General features: G+C 36.3%; 3 protein-coding genes across 4 annotated transcripts in view; 2 read left to right on the forward strand and 1 right to left on the reverse strand.

Annotated features, from left to right (window-relative positions):
- The window catches only part of LOC140148677 (MICOS complex subunit mic25-a-like), a 358,926-nt gene that overhangs the window by 16,340 nt on the left and 315,194 nt on the right, over positions 1-27,392 (forward strand). The window lies entirely within an intron of this gene.
- LOC140148663 (endoplasmin-like) lies at positions 1,410-23,429 on the reverse strand. Of its 2 annotated transcripts, XR_011858509.1 has the most exons (19): positions 23,271-23,429; positions 21,752-21,854; positions 20,211-20,352; positions 18,800-18,916; positions 18,101-18,226; positions 17,667-17,736; positions 17,081-17,210; positions 16,454-16,565; positions 16,043-16,121; positions 15,506-15,617; positions 11,290-11,479; positions 10,722-10,892; positions 9,675-9,914; positions 9,001-9,249; positions 8,675-8,811; positions 6,080-6,314; positions 5,236-5,373; positions 2,405-3,989; positions 1,410-2,320 (listed from the first exon to the last, which is right to left on the reverse strand). XR_011858509.1 is itself a non-coding variant. In XM_072170699.1 (18 exons), exons 1-18 carry the CDS (start codon positions 23,320-23,322, stop codon positions 3,966-3,968), a joined length of 2,427 nt encoding a protein of 808 aa, XP_072026800.1. In that variant the 5' UTR covers positions 23,323-23,429; the 3' UTR covers positions 1,410-3,965. The 2 variants fall into 2 exon arrangements, 1 of the variants encoding a protein (XP_072026800.1); XM_072170699.1 differs by having other exon boundaries at positions 1,410-3,989.
- Positions 25,493-27,392, forward strand: part of LOC140148664 (tetratricopeptide repeat protein 41-like) — a 37,267-nt gene continuing 35,367 nt past the window's right edge. Inside the window, 1 exon segment of the mRNA XM_072170700.1 lies at positions 25,493-25,664. The gene's annotated coding sequence lies outside the window, so the exon portion shown is untranslated.

Below are 27,392 nucleotides of genomic sequence, written 5' to 3' on the forward strand. Positions count from 1 at the left end.
TTTTTCACTTCCTAAATGTCAAGTACTATAGACATGATATACATCATTTTAAAGCTAATTTTAAGCAGAATATTTTGGTTGAATATCTCAAAAATGATGATTGGTGACTTCAGGGCTCACATGACCATCAAGCATATCTCAATAGCGACACTGGCGACATCCGGGCTCAGTTGTGGTGAATGGTCACATATGTCCTACACGCAAATGTTACATTTTTGGGATCCTATACCACATATATTGGAACCCAGACGAATAATTTGACATGTTTTTTAGTGAATTTGGAGCATTTTTAATTTTGCCCCCTTTATGAGCATGCAGGAAGTTTGGGGGTCTTTTTTAAGCTATCTGGTATTTGATGTCACACAACTGACAACTACACTGTACCATGTTTTGATGTGAAGGGACCTGCTACCAGAAATGAGCGTAAAGTCGTAAGTTGGTAATTTCAAGACTTCATGGCTGCTGCGTTGGTGTTACTTTATTTCACACTCACATGTTCAAGCTGAATAGTATGTCTGCGTGTCCTTTGTGAATTGGGTCACAATGGGCCATTCACAAAGGACATGCTACAGGGTTGTACATGTGCACGGCAAATATAGAACATCAACTCCACCAGGGCATCTCGAAACTACCAAACTTAAGACCTTAGGCTGGTAGCAGGTCACATGTTTTGGACCTTGCATAATTTGAGGTATATCATTAACCGATTGCAAATTTCAAGTTACAGTTGCTCAGTGGTTTTGATACATTAAAGCAAAAACGTGAATCGCAAAACCCCATGCATACAGGCTGTACACTACTACCATTACATGGAGAGCGAGGCTACTCCCTTTTTGCTCAAACCATCAAAACAGTTCTCGGGCCTAAAATTTTACTGGGGATATGAGAAAATATGAGCTTTTTGTTCAGATGCCGAAATCTCCGTACGAGGCAATCGATCTCATCACCCACCTTTGGTCCAGTTAAGTTTTAAGGTAATAGGACGCAGATTGGTCAAAGTACTTTTTTGAATATTTTCCAGATTCCTAATGACTAGAGAGCAGTTCAAGTAATTTTTAGGGCCATTATGTCTGAACAGACTGCACTTTGTCCAATACTTCCTATTCTTTGAAGTCAGTTTATTGCATTCTAATGGGATGTAATCACAAAATGTGCACAAGATTTTCCTGCTGCTCCACTATTTCAGCAGATTCAACCCATCATGGGACGTTTTTCCAAAAAAAATCCAGGCTGCCTGTCAACCATCTGTACCACGTCTTTAGCGCGATATGCATGATCGCCCGGTAGCCTTAATTTGTTGTAAAAACGTTCCACGATGGGTTGAATCTGCTATAGTTTTACAGAGTGGTAAACCCAGTATTTTGTGCAAAAGCCCCTTACATGCATCAGTCAAAGAAGAGACACAAATAAACCATTTCCCACAACATAAAATTTATTTCCATTTGCAACATTCAAAAACATTTTGGCAAGGAAATGCAAGAACAAATTCTAATAAGTAAAATTATTGTTCAGTCTTATCAATTTTATTGGTGTCAATTTTATGCAATTCGTATTGAAAATAGAAATATAAAGAGATTAAAGCATGTACCCGTACCGTGAAAACCACAATCTGATTACCTGCATGTAAATGCAATTGCATGCAGCATACAAGCTCAAAACATGCAAACACTTATTTTTCAAACATGCAATTTAGAATGACGGCGAATTCTCTTCCAATGCACGAAGCATTATGAGGTCTCCATCTGGGCTGAATAAGTGCTGTGGTGAAGTGACCAAGAATACATGTGGGATTAATTTTATTATAAAATAAAGACAGACTTAAGGTTATTATAACCATCTATCATGGACAGAGTAGATCTCGATCTACATGTAGAGTAAAAGTTTCATTTGAGTGAAGCATGACAAAGGACTTGGTACATTGCATGACGTGGAAGCTATTCAAACTCGCTCCCGATTCTGTAGGCGTTTCCCCATGATTGTTATTTTTGCCCGCCTACATTTTGTCCTTTGAAATATGATACCAGTGTGTTAATTCAAATGAATTTTTACGTACAGTAGATATGTATACTCCTCCCTTCAACCAATAAATTCTACAACAAAACACACTATGTAGTCTGTGATACTGGCATTACAGCATTGTTGGTTGATCAGGTAGTTTGCATATTGATCCTGTAAGCGACCCTTTATCAAAACCCTCAATGCCTCCACTTGAAGCTACCATAGTGAAAAGCAAGCAAATTGGACTATTCCAGTTGAAATCCATTTACCAGACATGACATTAATCTCCCAGATCTCAAATTAAGTCGCCCATTCATATGACCTCATTTGAAATTCATATTCCTTGCGGGGGAAATTAATGTCACATCTTCTACAGAGGCTGAATTAAGTCGCCCATTCAGATGACCTCATTTGAAATTCATATCCCTTGCGTGGAAAATTAATGTCACATCTTCTACAGGGGGTGTATGGAGACCATCTTTTCCACAAGCGTACATAGACATTGTTGCAAGCTTTGCCAAGTGATTTGACACTTGCCTATTAAGGTTGCTTGTTCTTCAAGAAGTCGCATCATGTGTACAATATTTGGCAATATCACAAACTACATTGTTACACAAAAAAGAACAGTGCCAAGTATGACTTCCACTTCCATAGAATCTCTCTATCCAAGTACTTGTTTTATAAACAACTCATGGACACAAATTTTATACAACATTTTTAATAACACTATCAAATTCAAAACAATTATAGTTCATAACATTCTTCAATGTTTTACAATAATTGATTTATACATATATTAAATAACCAAATTGCTATTATTGGATAAGTAACAAAAGATATTTTTTATTTTAGTACAAAGTGCTGACACATTTGACTTTTGTGTTTTGGAATGATTTGATTCACTTTTTTCATTGTTGAAATCAATTTTCTTCCTCCCCTTCATAAATGGTCCGACACTAACAAGATGGACAGTGTTTACTCAGAGGCCACATATCCGCGGCGAAAATTAGATTGGCGCCTAAGAATTTGCATATCTGTATTACAATTAGAGGAATTTCAAGCCAAAATTGGGCCAATTTGGTAAAAAGTTTGGTGACCAAATTTCCACAGAGAGTAAACACTGATGATGGATAATCTCCATGAAGAAATACCTATTAAGTTATTCAAAGAAAAAGGTAATTCAAACACAATATTAAAAAGTCAGTTCTATACAATATCAAATATATACACATTAATTGTATATCTTGTACATTGTATGTATTAATGAATCGTAACTGGAATCTCTTCCATGTGATACATGTGAACCATTTCTACCCCTGGAGTCGGCCATTTTATTCCCAAGTCATCTTATCAAGTAGTAGACTCTGGAGCAGTATCCAGTTAAATAACAAATCACTCTAGTTTACACCGATGAGTTTACAAGAATTTTGTGAACAGTTTTGATCAGAGAACACAAAATACAAGGTATTGCAGTATAGGTTGTCTGAAACAAAAAATAGAGGCTAGCAGATGCCAAAAGTAAATTGCATTGATGATTGGCATTTCATGCATGTGTTGCTGTTGAAGAACTCATCTGTACTGAATGAAGTTACTCAATGAAAAGGTAATAATTACACTATTATTTCTATCTTTGCCAGTATAAACACACACAAAAGCAAACATGCATGAAATGCCACTCTAACTTTGGCATTACTGGTGTGTGTACAAGCGAACAATTGCATAATCAACAGGGAAAATGTCAATTCAGACTTGATCACGAAAGCACCTTGAACACAAAAGGGGCACAGAACTTCTCCTTATCTCCAATAAAGTGTAGAGCAAGAAAACTTGGAATGCAATGAATTGCCTCGTTCCCTCTTAAGAAGTCAATATATAATAGTCTATCTAGCTGAGATACTGAGATGTACTGATAAGTCGTTGTGCCATTTGTGTCGAAATTTCACCCTCCCACTGTACACATTGTTGCCTCAAAGTTCATCATGGTCTTCAGTCTGCAACAGAATACAAAAATAATAATTGCAAATCATTAGCTTTCAAAATATTATCTTTAGTGAATCAAAAAGAAATTCAACAACATTTTTTATGCCACATCATGGGAGTAAGCTTAAAACTTGTATCAGTGCTGGCTGTCACAAAAACTGCATGGACAAAAAAATTTAACCTATTCTTACTTTATGAACCATCCAGTTCATTGCCTAATTATGGCAGGATATCATCACATTTCTGATTAAAATACACTTAAAGACATAAATTTCTAAGTATTTTCCAGCATAATATCCTGTTACGTGGGCATCGCCATATTGGATATGAACTCGGAAACAAACCGGAAGAGTTTTTACTTTTGATTTTCTCCCCAATTTAAGATTTTTTTCCTCTGATAAATGCCCCCTAAAGAAGACACAACTTTAATATTCCATACAGGGAGTGTGGAAGATTAAGGTCATGTCTTCCATATGGGGGTGTATGGATTTCAACTGAAAAGCACATCCATGAATGGTCACAGGATTAGAATATGTAATTGATTTGTCGATTCTTGAAAAGGAATTTTGGAGGAATTGTTTGATTTTCACAATAAGTGTAGCCTTCAAGAGGTAAGGAGAGTGAACTATTAATGCAATTTAAGGGGGTACTACACCCCTGCCCAATTTTGTGCCTATTCTTGCATTTTCTCAAAAATTATAAGCGCATTGGGGACAAGTAAGATATGTATATTATAGGGGCAAGGACTACAACTACTGCACTGGAAATTTTATTTCAGCACAGACAACAGTTGTGGAGTTACAGCCAAAAATGAGCGAAAACCAATATTTGATCAATAAATCAATAACTACATGCTTTGAGTTGCTGAATTTTCAGTACAATAGTTGTAGTCCTTGCCCCTATAATATACATATCTTACTTGTCACCAATGTGCTATAATTTTTTGAGAAAATGCAAAAATAGGCACAAAATTGGCCAGGGGTGTAGTACCCCCTTAAGTTAATTGATCCACAGATTCACACCAAATTCCAAAACCTGTGCAATATATCCTTTAAAATCAGGTGCAGACTATATTGGTCTGTGTGATGTGATATGTGAAAACCCTTTTTAGAACTGTTTTCATTTTGTACCTGTGACTTCAACATCAAAAGCAAAGGATTGAAAAAAAAATAAAGAAATATGTCAAGTGTTTTTACAGATCACATCACATATCATTTATACAGTAAAGAAAAATCTGTTACTGCCTGCAATAATTACCTTTTCTTCATCATCCAGTGATTGTGCCATTTCTTCTAATTCTTCTACATCAATTTCTTCGTCCTCCTCCTCTTCTTCCTCCTCCTCTTCGTCACCTTCATCAGCTTCATCTTCTTCAAATTCAGGCCATTCTTCAGCCTGTAAATAAAAATAAAAACAAGGACATGATAATACAAGCTAATTTACTAGTAGTAAGTGATTATTTGGACAAATGTGTCCGTCTGCTACTCTTACATCAAATATCAGCAGCTGATTCTTGAATCTTTTAGTCATGGATGTCATCAAAGTCAACTTTGTCCATGCTGTGCATGTGTCCAGAGCCTAAAATTTACCATATTCACTTCCACTGCACAGTTAACTTGACCTCAGGGTAGGATGTCGATCAGAGGGGATAAACTGATGTTCTGTAATTGTTATACTGAGCACTTAGTCCTGCAGCAGTTTTATATTTTTTATCAAGTAAAGTCCTACAAACTCTAACACACATCCAACAGGTGACCGCCATTGATGATTCTCAGAGATGAGTGGGGTACCGATACAGGTTTTAGTGGCGAGGCATATACCGTATTGTTTGTAATAAACGCTCCCCTCTAATAAACTCCTCCAATATTTCCATGAAAAATTGACAAAATGCAAACATTTCCATGTCATATCGTGCGAGTAAGCTTAAACTTGCATCAGTCATGCTGCATGACTGACAATGCAGTGACAATCGCTAAATTGCATTTCACTTCCAATAAATGCCACCTTTTGGAAAAATGCAACACCCCGGGGCGTTTATTACAAACAATACGGTAGCCCCCTTTCTTTATCAATGCTTGATATGAACCAAAATCAAACTCACCTGTGCATCTATATCAATATTCATGCTAAGTTTAAGCATTCTCTCAATTCTAGTTGCAAATCCAGCTGAATCTTCTAGCAAGTATCCAGACCTCAATGTAGCTGTTTCATACATGACTCTAGCAAGGTCATGGGCTACTGGGTCCTCTTCGTCAGCTTCTACCTTGCTAAGGAGTTCACCCATAAGAGGATGTTTGGGATTGATTTCTAAAACTTTTTTCTGTGTTGAATAGAAGCTGAAATGAGAACAAGACAATTTATAAATTAGTGTATGATTGTCATCATCATATCATTCCATACTATTAAACAAACATAAGTTTTACAGCACTATAGTTACTGACAGAGAATAAAGGTCTTTGTTTACATTCCGAGCAAGTAAATACACAGTGTAAGCATGGAATTGAAGTTCTGATTGGCTAATACTAGGGATGACCATCATAATTTCATGTTGCCCCTTTTGCTACAAAAGATTGTTTTCTGGAAAGAACTCATCAACAGAAGTATTTTGGTGGTTAAATGGTCAAAATCGGTCAAAAACTTTTCAATTATGAATTTTCAAAGTTTCCCATTCTGACCGGTCATTGGAGCGAAATAAATTGACAAAGTCTAAATATAGCAATGTGAGCAAAATTGGTATAAGCATATATTTACCTTTTATATTTCTTTATTTTAATATATATGCAAACATGAAACAAGCATATTGTGAAAGTATCAAAGGGTTTCTTATGAAATGGCACTTTACTAGTCAATAGCATTAAGTATTTCTTCAAACCGAGGCACTGAAATCATGCTTTTAGAAAACATTTGCCAAAAATCATCCATAATGGCCAAAGTGGCACAAAATCAAAAGTCCAGGTGAACTTTTTTCCACAACAATATACACTACACATAAGAAAAATACTAATGTACTACAAGGGATTTTCAACATAGGAATCCAAACAATCAAGTACCAACATGCACAGCTTTATCCTGATATCACTTCTGGGGTTTTAACAAAATGTTTAACCTCTATTGTGATTGGCAGCAGCATAAGGTATCTCTTTGATAGCTGATAATGCCCAGCCATTCAGCAAGTGGCTAATAACAGACCTTGATAGGCTTGAATGAATACTGTCATGTGCTACAAAACCATCACATCCAGGGCCTGGTCACGCCATATGCTACAGAGAGCACAGTACTTTAACAATGGAGTGAAAGACTCATTATTGATTAGGCGCGTATTTTAAAAGTACAGCTCCTGTGCGTGTATAGCAGCAAGTCAGTGCAGATGGTATAAATATAAGAAAATGTTTAGGGTTAAGATCAGGTGAATAATACAACAAATGAGCATGAAACTTCACATTTATGTTCAGAAAGGTGTCTATTTAACATGATTCGAAAGGTGTTTGGAAATTCCAAAGGGAAGCTGGTGATTTAATTTTTAACTCGAGATCTACTTGTCCGGTTTTTTTTCCTTTTTACAGAGGGTATGATAGAGGTAATAACAACAACTCTGCCAAATTACAGCTCAGTAGGTCAAGGTGTTCACCTGATCTTTTTCATCTGAATATTTTGTGCCATTCTGAGCAGTGCTGCACTGGGCCACTGGCAATTAAGCGCACTGTGGCGATTGACCAATTTTGACTCACACTTTACAGAAAAACCAAATAAGTTATGATGCTGTAATTTGCAGGATAGTTACAAAACATAATTGGCATTAACATCTCCAATTTTTACAGAAAAATTATGAAAAATAAAAGAATGAGCTCAATTTAGAAATGGCTGTGCAAGCAGTGCACAGTTGAGCTCCCTGCATGTCTATGGGAGTGTTCTAATCAAGTTGATGGTTCATTGGTCATCCCTACTAATACAGTTGTCCCACATTGCTTATTAACCGGGCACATGCATTAATCAGAGCAAGAGAGTGCCGTTCTTTTATGGAAGCTAGTGTAGTCCTCTTCCAAGTGGCGTATCGTGGCCGCTCCTACCCCGGGGGGCTGAAGGAAATTCAATTTTGCCGCCCCTTCCTCAACATAACAGCCCGAAAAGGTTGACCCAATTTTATTTTTTTTGGTCGTTTGAAAAAGTGAAGAGCGAAAAAAAAAAAAGCAACATATTTTGATGTATAGTACAATTTTTTCGAAATTTTTTATACTTATCAAAAAGTTTTCAGCCCTTCATTCTTTACTATTTCTTTTTGCTGCCCCTTCTTCCGGCACCCCTTCCTTTGCCGCCCCCTTCTTCCGCCGCCCCTTCGCTTTGGCCACCCCTGATTTTACCCCAGGGGGCTGGCGCCCCCTAAAGCCCCCCCCCCCAAAATATGCGCATGTCTTCTGATACTTCTTTGTCTATGAGCAAACATTGTAATGAGACCAAGCAACAAAGAGTTACTTTTTCACTAAAAGTTATGACAAAAAGAAGTGTATCTTATTTCATTTTTATTTTGCACCATGGAAACGGTCATCTTGGAAATCATAATAGTTTGATGGTAGTTAAATGAGCAAAAATGTTAAATGAAACTATAAATGAAGATTTAGGAGATAACTGGTTTCACTTGATCTTGTCATCGCACCATACAGGCACACACCTGATGAAAAATAATGAATGCAACACTTACTCTGTATTTGAATCTTTAGATTGTGCATATGCTTGTGCTTTCATAATTCTTTCCATGTTACCAGACCAGCCGTATGAACTTGCTACCAGAGCCATAGGAGAATTTGTAAGACGATCAGAAACTTTAGCATCTTTGATCTGAGAAGGAAAAAACCAAACAATAAAAAAACAATTCATATGAGTTACTACTGTCTTGTGATGACATTTTTTCAGGCAAACAATCTCATACTACTTTCACAAGATGATGAAACAATTATGCTTCAATCCTAATTGGAAACGGTTACACCAATAATGAAATGAGCAACATTTAAGATTTATTATACATACCTCATCTTTTAGTGCACTATCTTTAAGCCAGTTGATAACAGGTTCAAATTTAGCTTCAACTTCTTCTCTGTGTGTTTTAGCTGCTTCAGATTCTTCTCCCATTTTCAAACCTTCCTTGGCCACATTTGCAAATTTTTTGCCTTCAAATTCTGGTAGTGATTGGATGCAGTATTCATCTACAGCTTCAGTAAGATAGAGCACCTCGTAACCTCTCTTCAGCAGTCTCTCAACAAATGGGGAGTTGGCAACCTGCAACGAATGTATTCAAACAAGAATTGTGTAACTACAGATATGGTCAGTTTTCAGAGACTCAGACCAATTGAATTTGTACAGGGACTCATCTCAAGTGACTTGATTAGAGCCCAGTGACTTGTCTTGTGCTAAAAATTAGACCAAATGACTTGACTTTTGGGGGGGGGGGGGGTAACTTCTTGTCATCTAAAATTAGATTGAGTCCTGGTATGGAGCCCAGTACATTATGTCAAACCCTTTGAGGAAGTCTAGATTACACCTCATGTTTCACCTTTTGTTAGTTGAAAAAAAAAATTGACATAAATCTTGTAACGACCCAGTGGGTCACATAATATGTTTACTCAAATCTTCATTGGACATGTCCATTTGAAGTCGTAAAACACTTGACAACATTTACAATCAACATCAACATATTCTCATACCTCTTGTTTGCTTGGGCCAGCCATAAAGTAAATGTAATCTTGCTTTTCCTTCATACGTTCCAAATAATCCCCTAAACTGGTCAGCTCATCTGAGTTGGAGGAGTTGAATCGAACCAACTTGGCAAGACGTGAGCGGTTTGTGTGATCTTCGATGATGCCGAGCTTGATGTTGGTACCATATTCTGGCCAGAATTTCTCCATGAATTCTTCAGTGTCCATCTTCTTGATCATATCAAGAGTCTACAACAGAACAAATAGAATTTTTAGCACAACTTGGTTGTATTTGTGTTACATGAAAATTATTGATCATTTTAAAATCGTAAAATTTTGCCATTTTGAAAATAGTGCAAACCATGAGGGTTGACAGTACTCAGCCAGTTTCTGGATATATATTTGTGGTTGGATCATTATGCAATCCAATCAAATTGGATGCTTGTGCTTGCAATCGCATTGTGCTGTGGCTTTCAGTAGGTTAGGCCTCAGCAAAGGGAACAAGAGGTTAATACATTTCTGTTTTTTGGCAAAGGTGAAGGAAAGAATGGAAGGAAGGAAGAAGATGGAGAAAACAATTTTTCTCTGGTCTGCTTTTGGGTGTGGAGAACAAAACCAGGGATGCTAGCCATGAGGGTTGACGGTGCCCAGCCACCATTTTCGTGCAGATATGCATGTTCAGATCATTGGGCAATCCGATCACATGGGAAGCTTGTGCTCAAGGCTTATATTAAGCAAGCACCCAGGCTTTTTTTTACCCATGGTTGTCCAGTTTTGGCTCCTGTGTGTCCAATATTTTACAAATAATAGGACCAGGAGCCATCTTTGGGACCAGGAGCTCAATTTAGCTCCTGGTCCAAGCATACTTAAAATAAGGCCTGCTTGTGCTTGTAATTCCGTTGTGCTGTGTTTTTTTGGCTTTTGGTAGGGTGAGGGCTAGGTACAATTTTAATGTATGATCTGTCAAAGGCATTAATTTTGCCTGCAAGTTTTGCTCATTCCAAACGGGCTGACAGGTGGCTAGCTAAGACACTGTTTAAGACATGATCATCTTACCTTTCTGACCAGTTTCTTCTTGATGACCTTAAGGAGTTTGTGTTGCTGCAGTGTTTCACGGGATACATTCAGAGGAAGATCATCAGAATCTACAACACCTTTCACAAAGTTGAGGTACTTGGGCATCATGTCTTCGAAGTCATCGGTGATAAAAACTCTCCTTACAAACAACTGAAATTATAAACACATAACAATTACAATATCTTCCTAATTCCAAGTACCAGATGGTATATGGTATCTAGATTTTAATATTTCCAACATAACTACAATGAGTGACAGCTTCCATGTTGTGCAGAAAATAGGTAGAGGAAGGTAGGTAAAGTTGTGAACTAAAATGTCTCATAAATTTCTGTAAACCTAACATCAGCTTCCCAATATAATATCAATTATTTATTTAAACTTCTTTCTCCCTAGTTTAATAATACATAAATTGGTGAAAAAAACTTTCAAAAACATAGTGTATATAGCAAACACTGCTAATTCATGGATTCTGCATTAGAAGCCTGGCCTTTGAGACAAGCTATTAAATTAAGATAAGTGCTCCATTCAACAGATATTTAATACACACCTTGATGTGATCAAACTTCTTGCCATAATCACTGAACATCTGTGGTGGAGCCTTCTGTGGTACAAACAGGATGGAACGGAAGGTAACCTCGCCTTCTGCAGTGAAATGACTCCTTGACAGTGGATCCTTCTCTTCTTTACTAAATGCTCTAAAGAATTCATTGTATTCTTCATCTTCAATTTCTTTGGGGCTGAATAAGATTTTATAATAGCAATAATTTCATTAGTCTGTGTGTACATGTATGTCTCTGATGCATCATGAATGAGAGCAAAGATTGTGAGAATGAGAAAGAATTCTAGAAGTTGCATTACATATTTATGAAGAAATGCCTAATTCTAGAAGTTGCATCACACGTTTATGAAGAAGTGCCCAAACTCAATGCAATAAAAATGTTGAGAACTACACCCATGTTACTTAAGCATTGATGGGACATGTAAATGTTATACCTTTTATTCCAAAATACCACTTAAAATGAGCGTTTTGTTATTCATAAAAATTGCACATCCTGTTTTTCAATCAGAGGTGTGTCATGCAATAGTTCACTAATAACACTGTCCTTTAAATTTTGAATGATAAAATGTCTGCTTGAAACACCAGCTGAGAATATTCCACTTGTTACAAGTACTTGATTAGAGAGTCTGACAGGGACTTAACTGAGACTAACTAAAGAACAAATTGATTCCTATAAGTGCGTATTGATGCGGTTCATGTGCATAATTCCTTCTTCCACATCAAAATGCATAAAAACTTGGGCCCAATATACACTATTCGCTGTCGTAGTGCATGTTAGTAACCATTGGTTACTGCTCCAAGCCTCATACACCTGTTCCGAATTTTAAGAGGACTTGTCCAGGAAAATAGACTTATTTTTCAAATTTGTGGCAAAACGCAAAATCACCAATTTTCTTCATATTGTGTCAATCAATGATACTTTAGGGTGATGTATCAAAAATAACATTTATAGTGACACCAGCTTATTGTTGCCATGGAAACGGCTAATTGTTCTTTTCCCTTAAATTGAGTGATTTTGGCAAAATTATGTGTAAAATTTTCTGTCAATTCGATATCATTCTGGAAAAAAGTTAGAGCGGGTTCATTAAAGTTGGTGAGGGTAAAATTTAGGTCAAGGTCTTGTCTGTGTTTCAGGACCTAAATGGGAACTGAGGGCCTTTTGATTTGGGAGATACCACTTTTCTAAGAGGGGTGTTTTTATTTTTTGAAAAGTACATAAAACCTGTATGGTTGAAACGGTTGTAAGTATCATGCCAACGCTTCTAATTCAACAAACTTTTGTTTCCTGGAAGATTAAAGTATGCTTTAAGAATTTATAGAAAAAATGGTTTGGGGAAATCATCTGTATGCTCATAGTGTTTCTAGAAATTTCCCTATTTTTACAATCTCTTATTTGTCTATTTTGCCTTCATTTGTAATATTAGCATTGGGAAAATTAAAATTATTGGATCGTAAGCCTAATGTATTGCAAATATAAATATGAGATTCCAGAAATATCAAAATGCTGAAAATACAGTGTTTCTATAGTATTTTGGTTTTAATCATTCATTTTTAGTTCAAGAAAAATTAGTTCAGGGATAATCTTACTAGTAGAGAACAATTTTGCATAACAAAATATTTTGGTAGCATTTGACAATTTATAAAATATTAATGAATAACAATTTCTCCAAAAAAGCAGTGTTTCTATTTTAAAAAATTGGAAAATTGCATTTTAAGTGTTTTATATTATTATTATTATTATTATTATTATTATTATTATTGTTGTTGTTGTTGTTGTTGTTAGTGTTATTATTATTATTATTATTATTATTATTATTATTATTATTAATTCATTAATTGAATTGGGAGAAAAAATCATTTTAATTTACCAAAAGAAATAATGTAACCCCCTAATTTTTGATACCATTATATTTGGTACCAATGTATAGCTATGGGTTTCCTCTACCCAGTAATACCAAAATAAGTACAAATATTCCCCACACAATGTTGCTATGATGTCATAATGTGAGGGTGCCCATGAAAATTTGGGAAATTCTGCCCATGTACAAAAGTATAAAAAAAAAAAAAAATTGATTTTGGGCTAAAAATTCTACACAAATTTAATTTTCAGTGAATATTCTCCTCAATATAAAAGGAAAAGACACACTATTCGCAAAATGAAAATCATTGATTTTACTGTACAAACCAATGGGTGCCTCACCAATCCCCCCCTCTATAGTCATCTTTGACGATCGATTCTACCCGGTTCTACCCGGTAAGAACATTTTATCATGAGCGTTTAAAGGATGGATCTACGACTAGCTTAGGTCGTTTGGGCGCAGGCACATGTGTTTTTTATGACAGATAAAAAATGTTAGGAGAGGGGGTTGTTTTTCGTAGTTCTAGCTATAGGGTTAAAGCGGTTTTTAGTAGATAAACGGTCAAAAACTAAAGGTAGATAATTGGTATTTAATGCAAATCTAAATAGATGGTCAAAATATTGAAAATGTGCACATTTTCAGAATTCACCATATAAATTTAATAGCGCTTAATGTCACAGAGCACTCAAACCTTGAGTGTTTTACTCAAAACATTTTATATTTCAAGAACATAATAATAACAAAAGTTTTATGAACATTCGGTAGCCTACCCTTGAAGGAGCACACCATTAAATCAATGCGTCATTTGTGTAACCTTAATGAGTTCCGTAAAATACAAAAACTTTTTGACGTATTTGGGCTGCCCTTTAGACAAATAATCAGAGAGAGAGTAGCAAATTATATCTCAAATAAAGTGTAAAGCCTATGCATGAATTTGGGTCGCCAAAAAAGTCGCATTTTATAATTATCGAGAAAATAGGTCCATGAAATAGTCTTGAGAGCATATCAAAAACAGTGAGGGCACTGTTTAGTGCCTCGTACCTGGAAAACGAGGTGGAACTTCAGGATACCCATACATTGAATCATATGTTAAACTTTCATCGATTTGCAATCCACTGGTTGTCATAAAATATCTCAAAAGGTGCCCAAAAGGCCTAAAAACGAGCAAAGAAGATCGGAATTTTTACACATATTTCAAGGGGGGATTAAGCCTATGAGAAACTGATATAGAACTTTCAACTGTAGATATTGTAAATACAATCCAAATATTATTATAATAATGTCAATTTTAGTTGTATGCAGCAATATATGACAAGTCAATATCAAAGTACGGTTTATTATTAGTTCATCATGAACACCATCAGTGTTGCAAGCATGCGTTTAACTTTTTACAGATGTAGTACATTTTTTTCTTAAAATGGCAACACTTACATGCGGAATGGCAACTCTGCTATTTTTTTTTTATATAAATACATTATACAAAGTACACTAAACTATTGTACACGATAATAGTACAATTTTATACAAGTATTATATGCGAGAATCAGCTTTATTATGCACCTAAATCCATTTACAAAATTGAAAGTATGCAACATTTTCTGGCAACACCCGTTTACCACATGATTTTCCCAAACTAATTTCTTCCATTTTCAATGTAACAATGTCCCATCAAGTCAACCCTAAAATGACAAATCAAATGAAGCGTTACCATACGGGATATGAAGCCCAGAAGTTAGGTCTAAATGGGAATATTCAAAATTATCAAAAACACCCCTATTTAAAATAAATGGTATAGCCCAATTCTGACCCCATTCTAATTTGTTATGCAATGTATTACTAGAAGGCTTAGTAGCTAATACTATTAGCTACTAAGCCTTCCATCTATATCGGGAAAATTATAAGAAAATATTGAGAAATTTTATGTGTGAGGTACAGTTACTCTAATAAAAGGGTATTTTACTGCTCGAAAGTTAAATTGGCTAATAATGGAAAAAATGTCCGTTACTATGGCAACAAAATATAAATTGTCAAAATAAAACCACCAGTGTTTATATGAGACAAAGGCCTCTTACCACTCAACTTATAAGGAAAATCTATTTTTGGCCGTTGCCACCCAAAAGTCGAATTTCCTGGACAAGTCCTCTTAATATGTCATAGGCTTTGTGTTGTGATCATTTCAATCAGTGGTTCATAACAAAGAAAGCGTGATCCAGTTGACCTAGCAACAGTCGTATTCTAACGTGCACTATGACCGCGAATATCACATCTGAAGTGCTCATTACACCTGTAACTTTAATCATGTGGAAATGCAATATTTACATAACAAGTGTGATTTGTGTACTTACTTTCTTGTCCAGATAGGTTTGTTTTCATTCATCACCTCCCAATCCCATGTGGTTTTATCAACTTTCCTTGTCTTTGGTGTATCCTCAGTTTCCTCATCTTCTACCTCAACATCTGTTGAAAGAGAACACCAAACACATATTTTTACTAACTATGTGGCATCAGTGAAATTGTATTACGAATTTTAATATTTTGAAATAATGTAATAATTCTAACGAGATTGAACTCAAAAATTGCCCCATGTGTAATGCAATGGTAAATCTGTCATTTAGTTTGTTCCTCACAGAGAGTAAATAGCCCATGGAGGGTAAATAGTGCACATCGGGAATTTATCAGCTAAAGCGTTGCGCATTCAGCACTCTGCGTGCATTTTTGGCACCGTACATTACACGCAAAATGCAAACAACCACACACTTCAAATTTGGAGGCTGTACATTATATTGACCTCCGTGAGAGACACGCTAACATGGCCAAGTCGGTGCTCTTTGGTTCCACCTCATTGAATAATTCCCATCAATTTGCTTTCATTTATCAGTTACCTTCATCTTCAGTTTTCTCTTCATCTGTTGCTTCAGCATCTCCCTCTTCCTCTTCAATTGGTTCCTCTACTTGTTCAGTCTGAAAAATACAAAAGTAGCATAAATGTGTCGGTCTTAAAATCATCGACTCCCAACAAAGGATCCATAAACAAATCCATTTTAAGCCGACTCTCGGGCAGGGTTGTCGCCATCTTGCATTTCTACATAGGGGACTTGACAAAAACCAATGTATTTGTGTATTGGGTTGCAATGCTACATGTACTACATGACTTGGATCATTAGTTTTTAGCCATAATGCTAACCTGCACTCCCCCCCCCCCACAAAAAAGCTTTTTGCAATATTTTCTGAATGAAAGAAATGATAACTTGTAGCATCACTGTAAGAAAAACAAACAACATGAGATATCATACCTTGCTGGTCCATAGGTAGATAGGGAAGTTGATGAACTGACTGTATTTCCTTACAAGGTTGGCAATGGTGTCTGCCTCCAAAAAGTCAAAGGCTTCTTCCTTCAAATGCAGACTGAAAAAAGGAGAATAGTATATTACATGATGCTTTATGGTATTTGGTATCATTTCATTGGTGTTATAATCTTCATAATGAACACCAATTTGAATACTAAACCAAAGACAATTTGCAGTCTGAACTGCAAGTCATGCATAGCTAACTTGCAAGTGTAGTCACTATGTGACAGGAAAAGGCAAAGTTGGAACATTTTGCAACTATGCAGCCCACTGATCATATCACAAAGCTTTCAATCCACCACATTGCGAGTAACCCGCCATGAATCATGATCAAATATGAGTAAGCCTCTCAACTTGTAGCAACTTTATGACAAGTTCGGGTTAGTAGTATTATTTCCTATAACGTATTGTGTATATTGAATGTGACTGTGTGTCGATTGTAAATATTGTTTTGTCAAGTTGACTGTACCACACATGGCAACTATCAATGGATTTTGCAGATTGTGAAGCACCAGTCTATGTAAGATGGATTCATAATTAAACAAGAGCTAATAAGTGTGCCTTTTAACTTACCTAACAGTTGTACCACGGCCTAGTGTGTTCCCCCTTGGGTCCTCAGCTACGGTGAATTCAGCAGAGTCAGATTCCCAGATGTATTGCTTGTCATCATTGTGTTTTGTGGTTACAACAACACGATCAGCAACTGAATAAGAAAAACATTCACCTCAAATGTAACGATTTGTTCCTGTGGTACAACGTAAGGGAATTCACCAAGTAGATGAATTTTTGTCATATGCCCCTGATTCAAACTTGATGAATTTGCAGCGAATCATGTATCTATTCAAGTAGACCCCATTTGATTGCTTTTGATACATTATGTCCCATCTTAAACATCCCATGGCTATTATTCATTTCACAAAGGTGTGGACGATAGCAGTATCTCAAAAACATAATTTTCATGGCATTTTCTTTACTAACTTGAATACACTCCAACTGCTAATCAGGAACTTTTTACAAACCCAAATGGCAAAACAAACTAGGTGGTGTTCACATTAGGACAATCTATTTAATTGAAATTCTGATAACTGAAGCAAATCTTACAGGTGCACTTATCACCACCTCACAGTATGGTTTAAATAATTGTGTCATTTTATCTTACCCAAGAATGAGGAGTAGAATCCCACACCAAATTGACCAATCAGATCATTTGCATCAGATGCACTCATTTCCTGTAGGAGAGAAAAAGCATTAGAAGTCAACTATACCGAAATAAAATAAATTTGGATTAAAAAAAAACATTGTGGCAAAAGAATATTTCAACATTTCCCCAGTTTTTTTCTTCACAAAATCATGAAAACATGTTTGGAACCCACAAGAACCTATCACACCATAATCAGCCCTGCAGTTGTTTCTGTGTACCAAATTATTTATCTTGTTACAACTCTTATCACACTGTATGAAGTGCGCATTACTGTGTTATAACAAAAACATTCCAATCCTGCAGTGGAAAAAGAATTTTTGACTTTGATTTTTCATCCAAACGTTCTTGTAATCTCCCTTTTCATTTACCATAAATTCCTTAAATGCACTTACCGAGAGTTTTTCAAAGAATTCGCTTGTGCCAGACCTGGCGATGGTACCCAGATTGTTGATTAGATCAGCCTTGGTCATACCAACACCACTGTCTGTGATATGCAACATGTGATTATCCTTATCCGCCTGTATAAAGAAAACAACAAATCCACAATTTTGGTTTCACATTAGATTGCCTGGGGTTGAATTTATAAAGAACATTGTGATGTAAGGACAAGGTCAACTGGCAAAAATTCTAGTATAAACATTTATTGCTGGTAAATAGTTACTGCACAAAAACTGATGTTGGCTAAAAAACAGTCACAAGGGCAGATAATCTGATTGTGACCAGCAGTTCAATTAAGGAGAATCGTTAAATCCAAGACCACAGCCTGCAGAACATCTAGATCATTATAGTATCACAGAGTTAGCCAAAATATGACACACATTCATGGTCTGTCAACCACTGAAGCATGGTAACATCAGCCCCTTAGTGTGAAACTTCGTGCTCTGAAGTCCTAAAAATATGTTTTAAATGACAAACGCAGTCATTTGGACACAAACTGTGTAGTCTCAATGCAGGCAGAATCTGTTGCAAAGTCAGTCCACCACTTTTTTTAAACACATTTAAGTTTCTCAGTCGTCAACCCAGAAAGTTGATAACTGAGGGCATCAGTCTAGATGAAATCCTATAACTCGTATATAAAAGAAGATGCTTACCTGTATTTTGATTTCCATTTCTTCTTTAGAATCTAGTGCAGTCCTATCAGTGAGCGACATCAATCTGATCTTATCCAAGGCATCAGAAGCATTGGAGATCAACTCTCTCAAGAAAATCTGTGGATATAACATTACAATACTTAAACTGGTATCATTTGTTGCATTGCATGATTGCTTTATGCAGTTTGAGCATCGAGTTATATTAAATAGCAAAGTCAACAAAAATATCTAATCTAGTCAAGAGGGATGAGCTGTTTCCCCATGCCCTATCCATCGATGAATGAAATTCCTGAGACTCCTGAGCAGTGTTCGATTTACCACCTGCATACCTGCACCAGTGCATGTAACATTCCCTCTGTGCATGCAGCTTTTCACTACCTGCCTGCACACGTGCATGTACGATTTTAGCGCTAGCGATATGACAAGGCCAATATACAAAAGTAAACAAGCAGTCAGTCCGATTGGGAAAAACCCAATCTATTTTTAGCGCAACATCTTCTGACTTCATTAGAAGGGCTGGCACAAATCGCACAATTGACAATTCCCGATACCCCTATCACGTGAGAACTGTCACTTTTTTCAGTGACTTCCCTAATCCCTAGTCTTCTACACAGCCTTTGCATTACTCGTCCATCCTAACGAACATTCGCGATAGCCACATACAGTCTGGTCCAAGACTATGACTTCCCTTAGAGGGGCTAGCGTAATGTGACATCATATGCCACCAATTCCCGATACTCTCGCACATGTAGAAGAGTGTCATTTTCATTTCATTGAAGAAAAAAAGAACCGGAATTTAAACCGTGGGAAATATTTGTCTACGTACGGAAAATAATCATAATAATGTCCAGCAAAAAAGGAAATAGCTCAAAAAACACTTGCATCATTCTGGAAATCGTGCACCTCGTCGGCGACTAGTTCTAGAACAGATGAAGCCACAGCATCCAGTGTTTTGGCTGAGAAATCGGCGACTGATCGGCATAAAAATGACACTGACAGGGGAGCCGGAAATATTATTACAAGCTTAACTGACAATGATCGTGATTCAATGTGATTTTATGTTTGCTTCAATTTTGGTGCATGCACACTTTTTGCTGTGCATGTAGAAATTTTGGGCTACATGCACCAGTGCAGGTAGGAAAAAAATTGTAAATCGGACACTGCTCCTGAGTACCAAAACAATCCTACTTACGCGGCTATTGCTCTCCATGATGGTAATGCAAACTCTGTTACAGTTCAGTGCTTCAAACTTTTCCTACAAAATTGACTTTTCGTAATCCACACCAGAAAGCCCTATTGCTACAGATCCAAACAACATTGACAGCCATGACAACTTGATGGTTTGAGTTTGGTTTTAAAAGGCACCAAAATACGATAAATAAGGTAAGGTTTTAATGTTGGTTAGACCTACCTCTTTGTTCCTGTAGAGTGAGTTGATAATAAGCTTCATCATTCGATTGACTTCGGCTTGGAAAGCATGTTTCTCACCAGTTTCTCTTATTTCTTTCATTTGCGCCACATTTAATCCATCTAACTTGATGGCTTCTTCCTCTCTGAAATAGGTAAATATTTTATGATTCATTTAACAATTATCACTTTTCTAATTTCTTTAAAAATGTCCTGCTTATTAAAATGCCTTTATATATAATACAAAGATTCTTGTCATTTCACTAGCCAATACTTATTGATTAATTTTGCTATTTTTAGCTTCAGCTGCAAAGAAAAACTAATGCACTCAGCATGAGTGCACTACAGGGTGATTTAAAATGAACTGTACCCAACTTCACCCAATTGTTTTACATTATTTGCGGAGATTGTACATATCAAAAAAACTATCGTAGAGAGCAGTGATAAGTGTTCTGTAGTAGAAATTTTGAATTTTGATAATAAGTGGTTTTAGTCAGAAGATATTGCATTTTCAAGTTATCATCCCATTTTTAGACCAACACACGGAACTAGGTTTATCCGTGTTCTTTACTGCAGTAACAAACTGCAACTACCATGACTACGTACATGTACAGCAAAACCAAGACAAATCTTATTTCGCATTATTAAATCAATAATATTGATATTCAATTACAATATCAGGTTTGCAAAGATTACATGTTAAATAATACATTGAGAACAAAGGACCCGTTGACTTGAAATTGTAGAGGGAAATTTGAATTCAAATAGAAATGGTGCTGGTGCAATAGCCATACACTCGTAATTTCACCAATGATAGGAAACATAGACTACTACCCTCTTACAGCTTGCAATATAAAATGTCGGTAAGTTTTTAATTTTAATTGTATTTACTTATTACAATTCATCTTATTTTCATTTTTAAATAAACATGCGCAATTTATGTTGAACTAAAAGTGTTTGAGGGCAGTTGAATGAGCAGAATGCCGTAAAACACTAGTTTGAATAGAATACTCATCCGTGTACAACATCGTTTTTGGTGTGTTTTCTGAGAGTGTTTATTTCTTCAAAACCATTAGAGGTAAAGACATGATTTTTTCACCAATAATAGAAAACATAATATCCTGTTACAACTTACAAGTACAAATTATTTAAATGTCGGTAAGTATTTTATTTTAATTTTTGAAGTTGGGTACAGTTCATTTTAAATCACCCTGTATACTCTGATCAGCTCGTAACATGCGGGACTCGTAGCATCGTGGATTGATATAGAATGGTGTACACACTGCTGGGCACACCACCTATATGAACTATGCTTTGCATATTGCGTGACTGACACAGGTTTTGTGATTTCACACGCAGGCGTAAGTTGGGACTCAAGCTCAGTAACAAAAATCTTAATCATTCTTGCCTTTTCTGAGCTGATCATAGTAGTCTAATTTTCCATAGCACACCACCTTGGCAAGTTGGCAATGCTGATAAAAACTTGCCACACACTCTTTCTGATCTTAATTAAAATCTCTTTCTGATAATTCAAAAGCAACTCACCTTTCCACAACCTCGTCATCTGTCTTGGATCCTTCTCTACTCTTTCCAATATCTTCCTCAACTGTTTCTGCTTTATCATCATCATTTTCTGCTGCTACATAGGCTGTAAGTTAATTCAGAGTGACATTTCCTCAAGTAAATTGATAAACGTGGGAGCTGGTAGCCTAATGGATTAGGCGTCCGTCTAGAGATAGGAAGGTCGTGGGTTCGATTCCCATGCCGGCATATTCCCTTGCTTTTTTTCAAGTTGGGTTATATGCCGGTAGGGATTTGTATTTATTTGTTGTCATGTTTAATTGTAACACTTTGGGTTGGTAAACTGTTCACTCTTTCTTATTTTTATATTCAGTTTCCTCTTGTAGCGAGCAATCGTTCCCCATTGTGTTTATTTGTTCTTGTGCAGGATGCGTATCCCCATTACTCTACTTACAATCTTTAATACTCAAAAGATGATTCATCAAAATAACTTTCATCTAAATTTCAACATTAAGGTGGTACTACACCCCTGGCTAATTTTGTGCCTATTTTTGCATTTTTCTCAAAAATTATAGCAAATTGGTGACAAGTAAGATATGTATATTATAGGAGCAAGGACTACAACTACTGTACTGAAAATTCAGCAACTCAAAGCAAGTAGTTATTGATTTATTGATCAAATATTGGTTTTCCCTCATTTTTGACTGTAACTCCACAATTGTTGTCTGTGCTGAAATAAAATTTCCAGTGCAGTAGTTGTAATCCTTGCCCCTATAGTATAATATACATATCTTACTTGTCCCCAATGCGCTATAATTTTTGTGAAAAATGCAAAAATAGGCACAAAATTGGGCAGGGGTGTAGTACCCCCTTAACAAAATAACCTGTTGCAACGCTGACAAACCGAAAAATGATAGCAATGTACTCTAGCATCGAATCCAAAGCGTAACTATTGTGTGCAAATTCGAAGCTAGAGTTCTGGACGTCAATCTCAACTCAAGTCAAGTAAATACTGGTGTACATGTCTTATTATGACTTTGCATGTTCAAGCGCGAAGATTTGCTGTACGAGAGATGAACGGAAAAGCAAGTGCGGGTTTACCCCTCCCCCTCACGAATGGGTACACATCTACTGGGTACCACCTCCGAAAACTTTCAATCATAAATGATAAAATTGAATACATGTATTCACGTATTCATGTATTGTAGTACTAATACTATTAATTTTAATGTAAATTAAATTGTAATTGTAAGCTTACATTTTGAAAAGACGAATCTTAATAATATTTGATGCAACTGTTGAAAACCATGCGATGACCCATTGTAATTAAAATGTATGTGATAACACGGTCATCACAATTTTGGAAGAAAAAAAACCCAAGTAAGCTTAAGAATCAAGGCGTAGGCTCTGGCGTTATAATGACCATCCCATGTCAAATAGCCCGGCCACAGGCACCATCCAAATTTAAATGTCCTGATGATCAGTCAAAAATATTGTGCAAATAATATTTACCTGTCAAAATATTAAAATGTATTATACTCACAAGTAACAAGGAGGAGCCCTAAAAGGCCCAGTAACCAGAATTTCTGCGACATCTTTTCTTTTTCCACGATTTTATTCCCCTTTCCTGGCGAATGACACACTCATCAATGGCACGAATACACACACCGGTTTGTTGTGAATGTGAAAATATCAGCTGAACGTGGTTTACGCACAGTGGTACACGTGGGTAATCAGCCAATCGCATGTCACCACGCACACCCATATGACATCTTACATCCAATCACATAGACCCAAATCAGTGAAACCTGGAAAGACCTAGCCTCCGAGCGTGGCCCTTCATGATTGGTCAATAGTTTATACGACATGAAAAGGGAATCACCCCTCCATGCTTCACTGGGCAGCAAAATTAATCAATTGTTGAATAGAAAATGCGGGTATTTTGGGGATTTTTCCTAAATATAAACACGAATTAAATTGTAAAATGTTCCGACATGTTGACAGTTATTCAATTTACCTTCGAGCTTCTGAATGAGGTTAAATTAGGCCTATAGTTAAAATAAAAGTATGCAAGCTACGACAAACCAGTGGCTGGGGGGTGGGGGTGCTGCAGGGGGGGGGGGGGCTGGGTCCTGGACCCATCCGACAACCCCAATAATTTTGGTCCAAGGAAATGTAAAGCCAAGGTATAAAATCCATTATTTTAGGGTAAATCAAATTTCAAGTTAGGTTAATTTAGGCCTATTCATATAGGCCTATAGGCCTATAATGCTTTTTAAAACCCCTCCCGCGCCTGCACCCCATCAGCGTTTCCCGCCTCGGAGAAGGCCATATATTTTTGTCGATTTTTGATAAATAAAAATATTCAAAAATAAATAAAAATATGATGAACGCATTCAGTTGAACTCGAAATTATACTGATGTAGGGGCCTATTACATCAAGATACTAGTAGATGGTTTTAAAAAGTTTATTATAATTAGTGATAGGAAAAGTAAAAGTATATTATTGAATGCAACACCCGGATGCAACATATCTTAATGGAATAATTATAATATAATGGGCTCACTTCAATTCTAATTTTAGAATCTACCAGTTTTATAATTTATAGATCGCAAACGCCCGAAACAGAAGGAGTACGGTGACTGAAAAAGCTTGAAAAGATTAGATGTGAAAATCTATCAATTGTGCACAAAATACAAATCAAGTTTTAAGCTTAAATGCAATTATAGCCAGAGTATAATTTTTGACTTTAGAATATTTCAGCATATTAAATTTTTTTTTAAATGAGTATCATAAGATCGAGAAGGCATTGACATAAATTAGAAAATATTTTAAGATAAAATTATCACTTTCTGGACAAAAAAGTAACATTTGAACATATGCACAGCATAATTTATTATAATCCCTTCTATTCCAGGGTTAACTTGGTTAATTGTACAAAAATGATTGACAGCAACAATTTTGACAATAACGCTCTCATTTCATGAACAATTTGATATCCTTTTTGTTAAACATGACATGGGATATGGGAGGTGAAAAAAAAAGGTTTCACGTGTATTTTGTACTATTAGTGAACCTAACCTTGAAAAACCTTTAAAAGAACGTATTACCACAAGTTTCATGGCACTTCTAAGGGACGCACCATTAGATTCTCAGGGGGGTAGGAAGTTTTTCAAAAAAAAAAAAACTTCACCCACTAGGCCTACATGAGCAAAAAAAAAACTTTCCCACCAACACTAAAAAAAAAAAAAAAAAACTTCCCCACCTAACTGTGTATAATGCATGAAATTAAAAAAAAAAAAAACTTGCCGCCTTCGGCGGTGAAAAAAAAACAAACTTCGCCGACTTCGGCGGCGAAAAAAATTTCTTCCCCGACCCTAACTTCCTACCCCCCCCCCCTGAGTATCAAATGGTGCGTCCCTAAATAATGGTTTTATACATAAAAGGCCTTGGAATCAAGAGCATCTGCCCGCATCTGTCGTTTGAGGGGAGAATATAAACACAGTTACAGGTGCATTTCAATAAAGTGTGAAACGTCAATCAATTAAAACAGGTGGATACGCGTTTTTTATTATGAAAGAATTCCTAAATGTTGGTTTGTATTTATTCATAATTGTGTACCTATTTCACTTTTTTTGTATGAATATATTTTATGAAACAAAAGAAATTAACCTAGCTTTGATAAAAAATTGTTTTTTTTATAACTAGTATTTTTATTAAACATGTTAATGTATACTAAAAGATTTGACATACTAGAAACGCAAAGTAGTAAACAAACCAGATCAAAACCGGATGCATGATGAGTGACTGATAAGCTTCAAGTGATGGGACCATTTTGACCATGTAAAAGATGGTCTAAAATAGCTTTGAATTTAAAGTTGAAACTAGAATAGATACATATGCAGTGATTTGGTCGATCGCCTCATTTTCCACAAAGTTGGTAAACTTTATTTTGTTATTTTTTCATCAAGTCAGTGACGGAAGTAAAATATACGATTATAAAGTTGCATAATTCGGCAGCCTGCACCCCGGGGCCTGCATATCGCATTTTGAAATAAAGCACTTCGGGGCTGTGCAATAAATTATGAGCTCTTGGAAGGGTAAAATTGGGGTGGAAGGAATGTTTTAGCTAACCGAAAGAGGGAGGGGGGCAGTTCTTTTTCGCAAGCTGAGAATATGTCTGGTTCCATACAGCAATACGCAGTATTATTGCTGTCTGGTTAGCAGGTACGAATAATTCTGCGTGAATTGAGACGTCGGAGCCGGCCAAACACAGAGGACTAGCCTACATCCCGTATCCTACTACACTCAAACAAGCAAATCTCATCACGAATTCACTCACCTTGCGATCCTACATCATCAGTTGAAACAAACATCTAAGAGACTAAGTTTCCAAAAACAACTTTGTCATTCCTCAAAACTACAAGTAACTTCATTAATAAAAAAAATTGAAATCCTACTATTACCCGTTATTGAAAATTTTGTTCGATTTATGTCAACCAAAAGAACGCACAAGTCGAGTTCAGTTGACCAAAATGGTATCTCCTGCATCCTGGTCACCTCAGATATGACGTCAGTATCACAATCGGTGGATCGGATTGGTTGAAATCAACGCCACGCTTTTGACCTTACAGGGTCAGAGATATGCATATTCATGTATGAAAACAGCGGCGCGGATATAGTATCATCACCGGACTGAGAAATGGGGCATTTTCGATGTTTGTACCTGGGAATTTCAGACACGGAGACTCCGTGGAGATTTCGACAAATTCGTCCAAAGGTAACCAAAGGGTTGGGGATCGCATTTTTAACTGCCGGTATCACTAAATGTTTCGGAATTGAGGTCGGCTAAAAAGTAGACAGTTTCGGGGACTGTAATTGGTGTAGATGTCACATTTTGAACAGTGAGCGATAAGTGACCAATTTGATGCTCAGCACAAGTGTTTATCTTTACTCAGGGTAAGCTGAGAAGGGGGAAAGTGATTTTTGGCACGCATGCATGACTGGGCCGGGTGCATATTTACACGTTCTAAAAAGGCTTGGGGAAGTATGGAAATACTTAAATAGGCAAATTCTTCTACTAGCTGCGTGCGCAATGTATTGCTCGAGAAGTCTAGTCACGAATTTGCTTACCGATACCATCATGACTATAATATTATATAGGTATGCCAGGTGAATTCAAATTTGCCATCAAACTGCATGCATCATTTTATATATCAAATTAAAGCCCTTGAGTAAAGAAAGCCAAAACTGAAAACCTTTTTTTTTCATAGCACTTTCCGTAGCAAAGTTACATCATGTCAAAGATTGACTTTCATCAAAAAGATTCAGCTAGCAAAATTCCCAAAAAAAAGCATTTCGGTGGTGTTTCTAGATCTTAGTCTCATGTTGATAGCAGCTTTTTAATGGAACTGCTATCAAAATCCCTCTAAAATTCCATGTGCGATTGACTTATCACCATAAAAAATCATATATTTGGGTTTTAAGACAACATATTTATGTAGGTTTCCTTGACCGGCCAGTTCTTTTATATTTCTATGTAAATATATGTATTGTGTTCTTGGCGAATTTGGCTGACTAGCAAATGTGTTAATTAAGGTTTGCCTGGCATACCTATATAATAGTCTATACATTCACATTTGTTCGTTGCTAGAGACCATTGCA

Source organism: Amphiura filiformis, chromosome 3, assembly GCF_039555335.1.
Source record: "Amphiura filiformis chromosome 3, Afil_fr2py, whole genome shotgun sequence".
NCBI lineage: Eukaryota > Metazoa > Echinodermata > Ophiuroidea > Amphilepidida > Amphiuridae > Amphiura > Amphiura filiformis.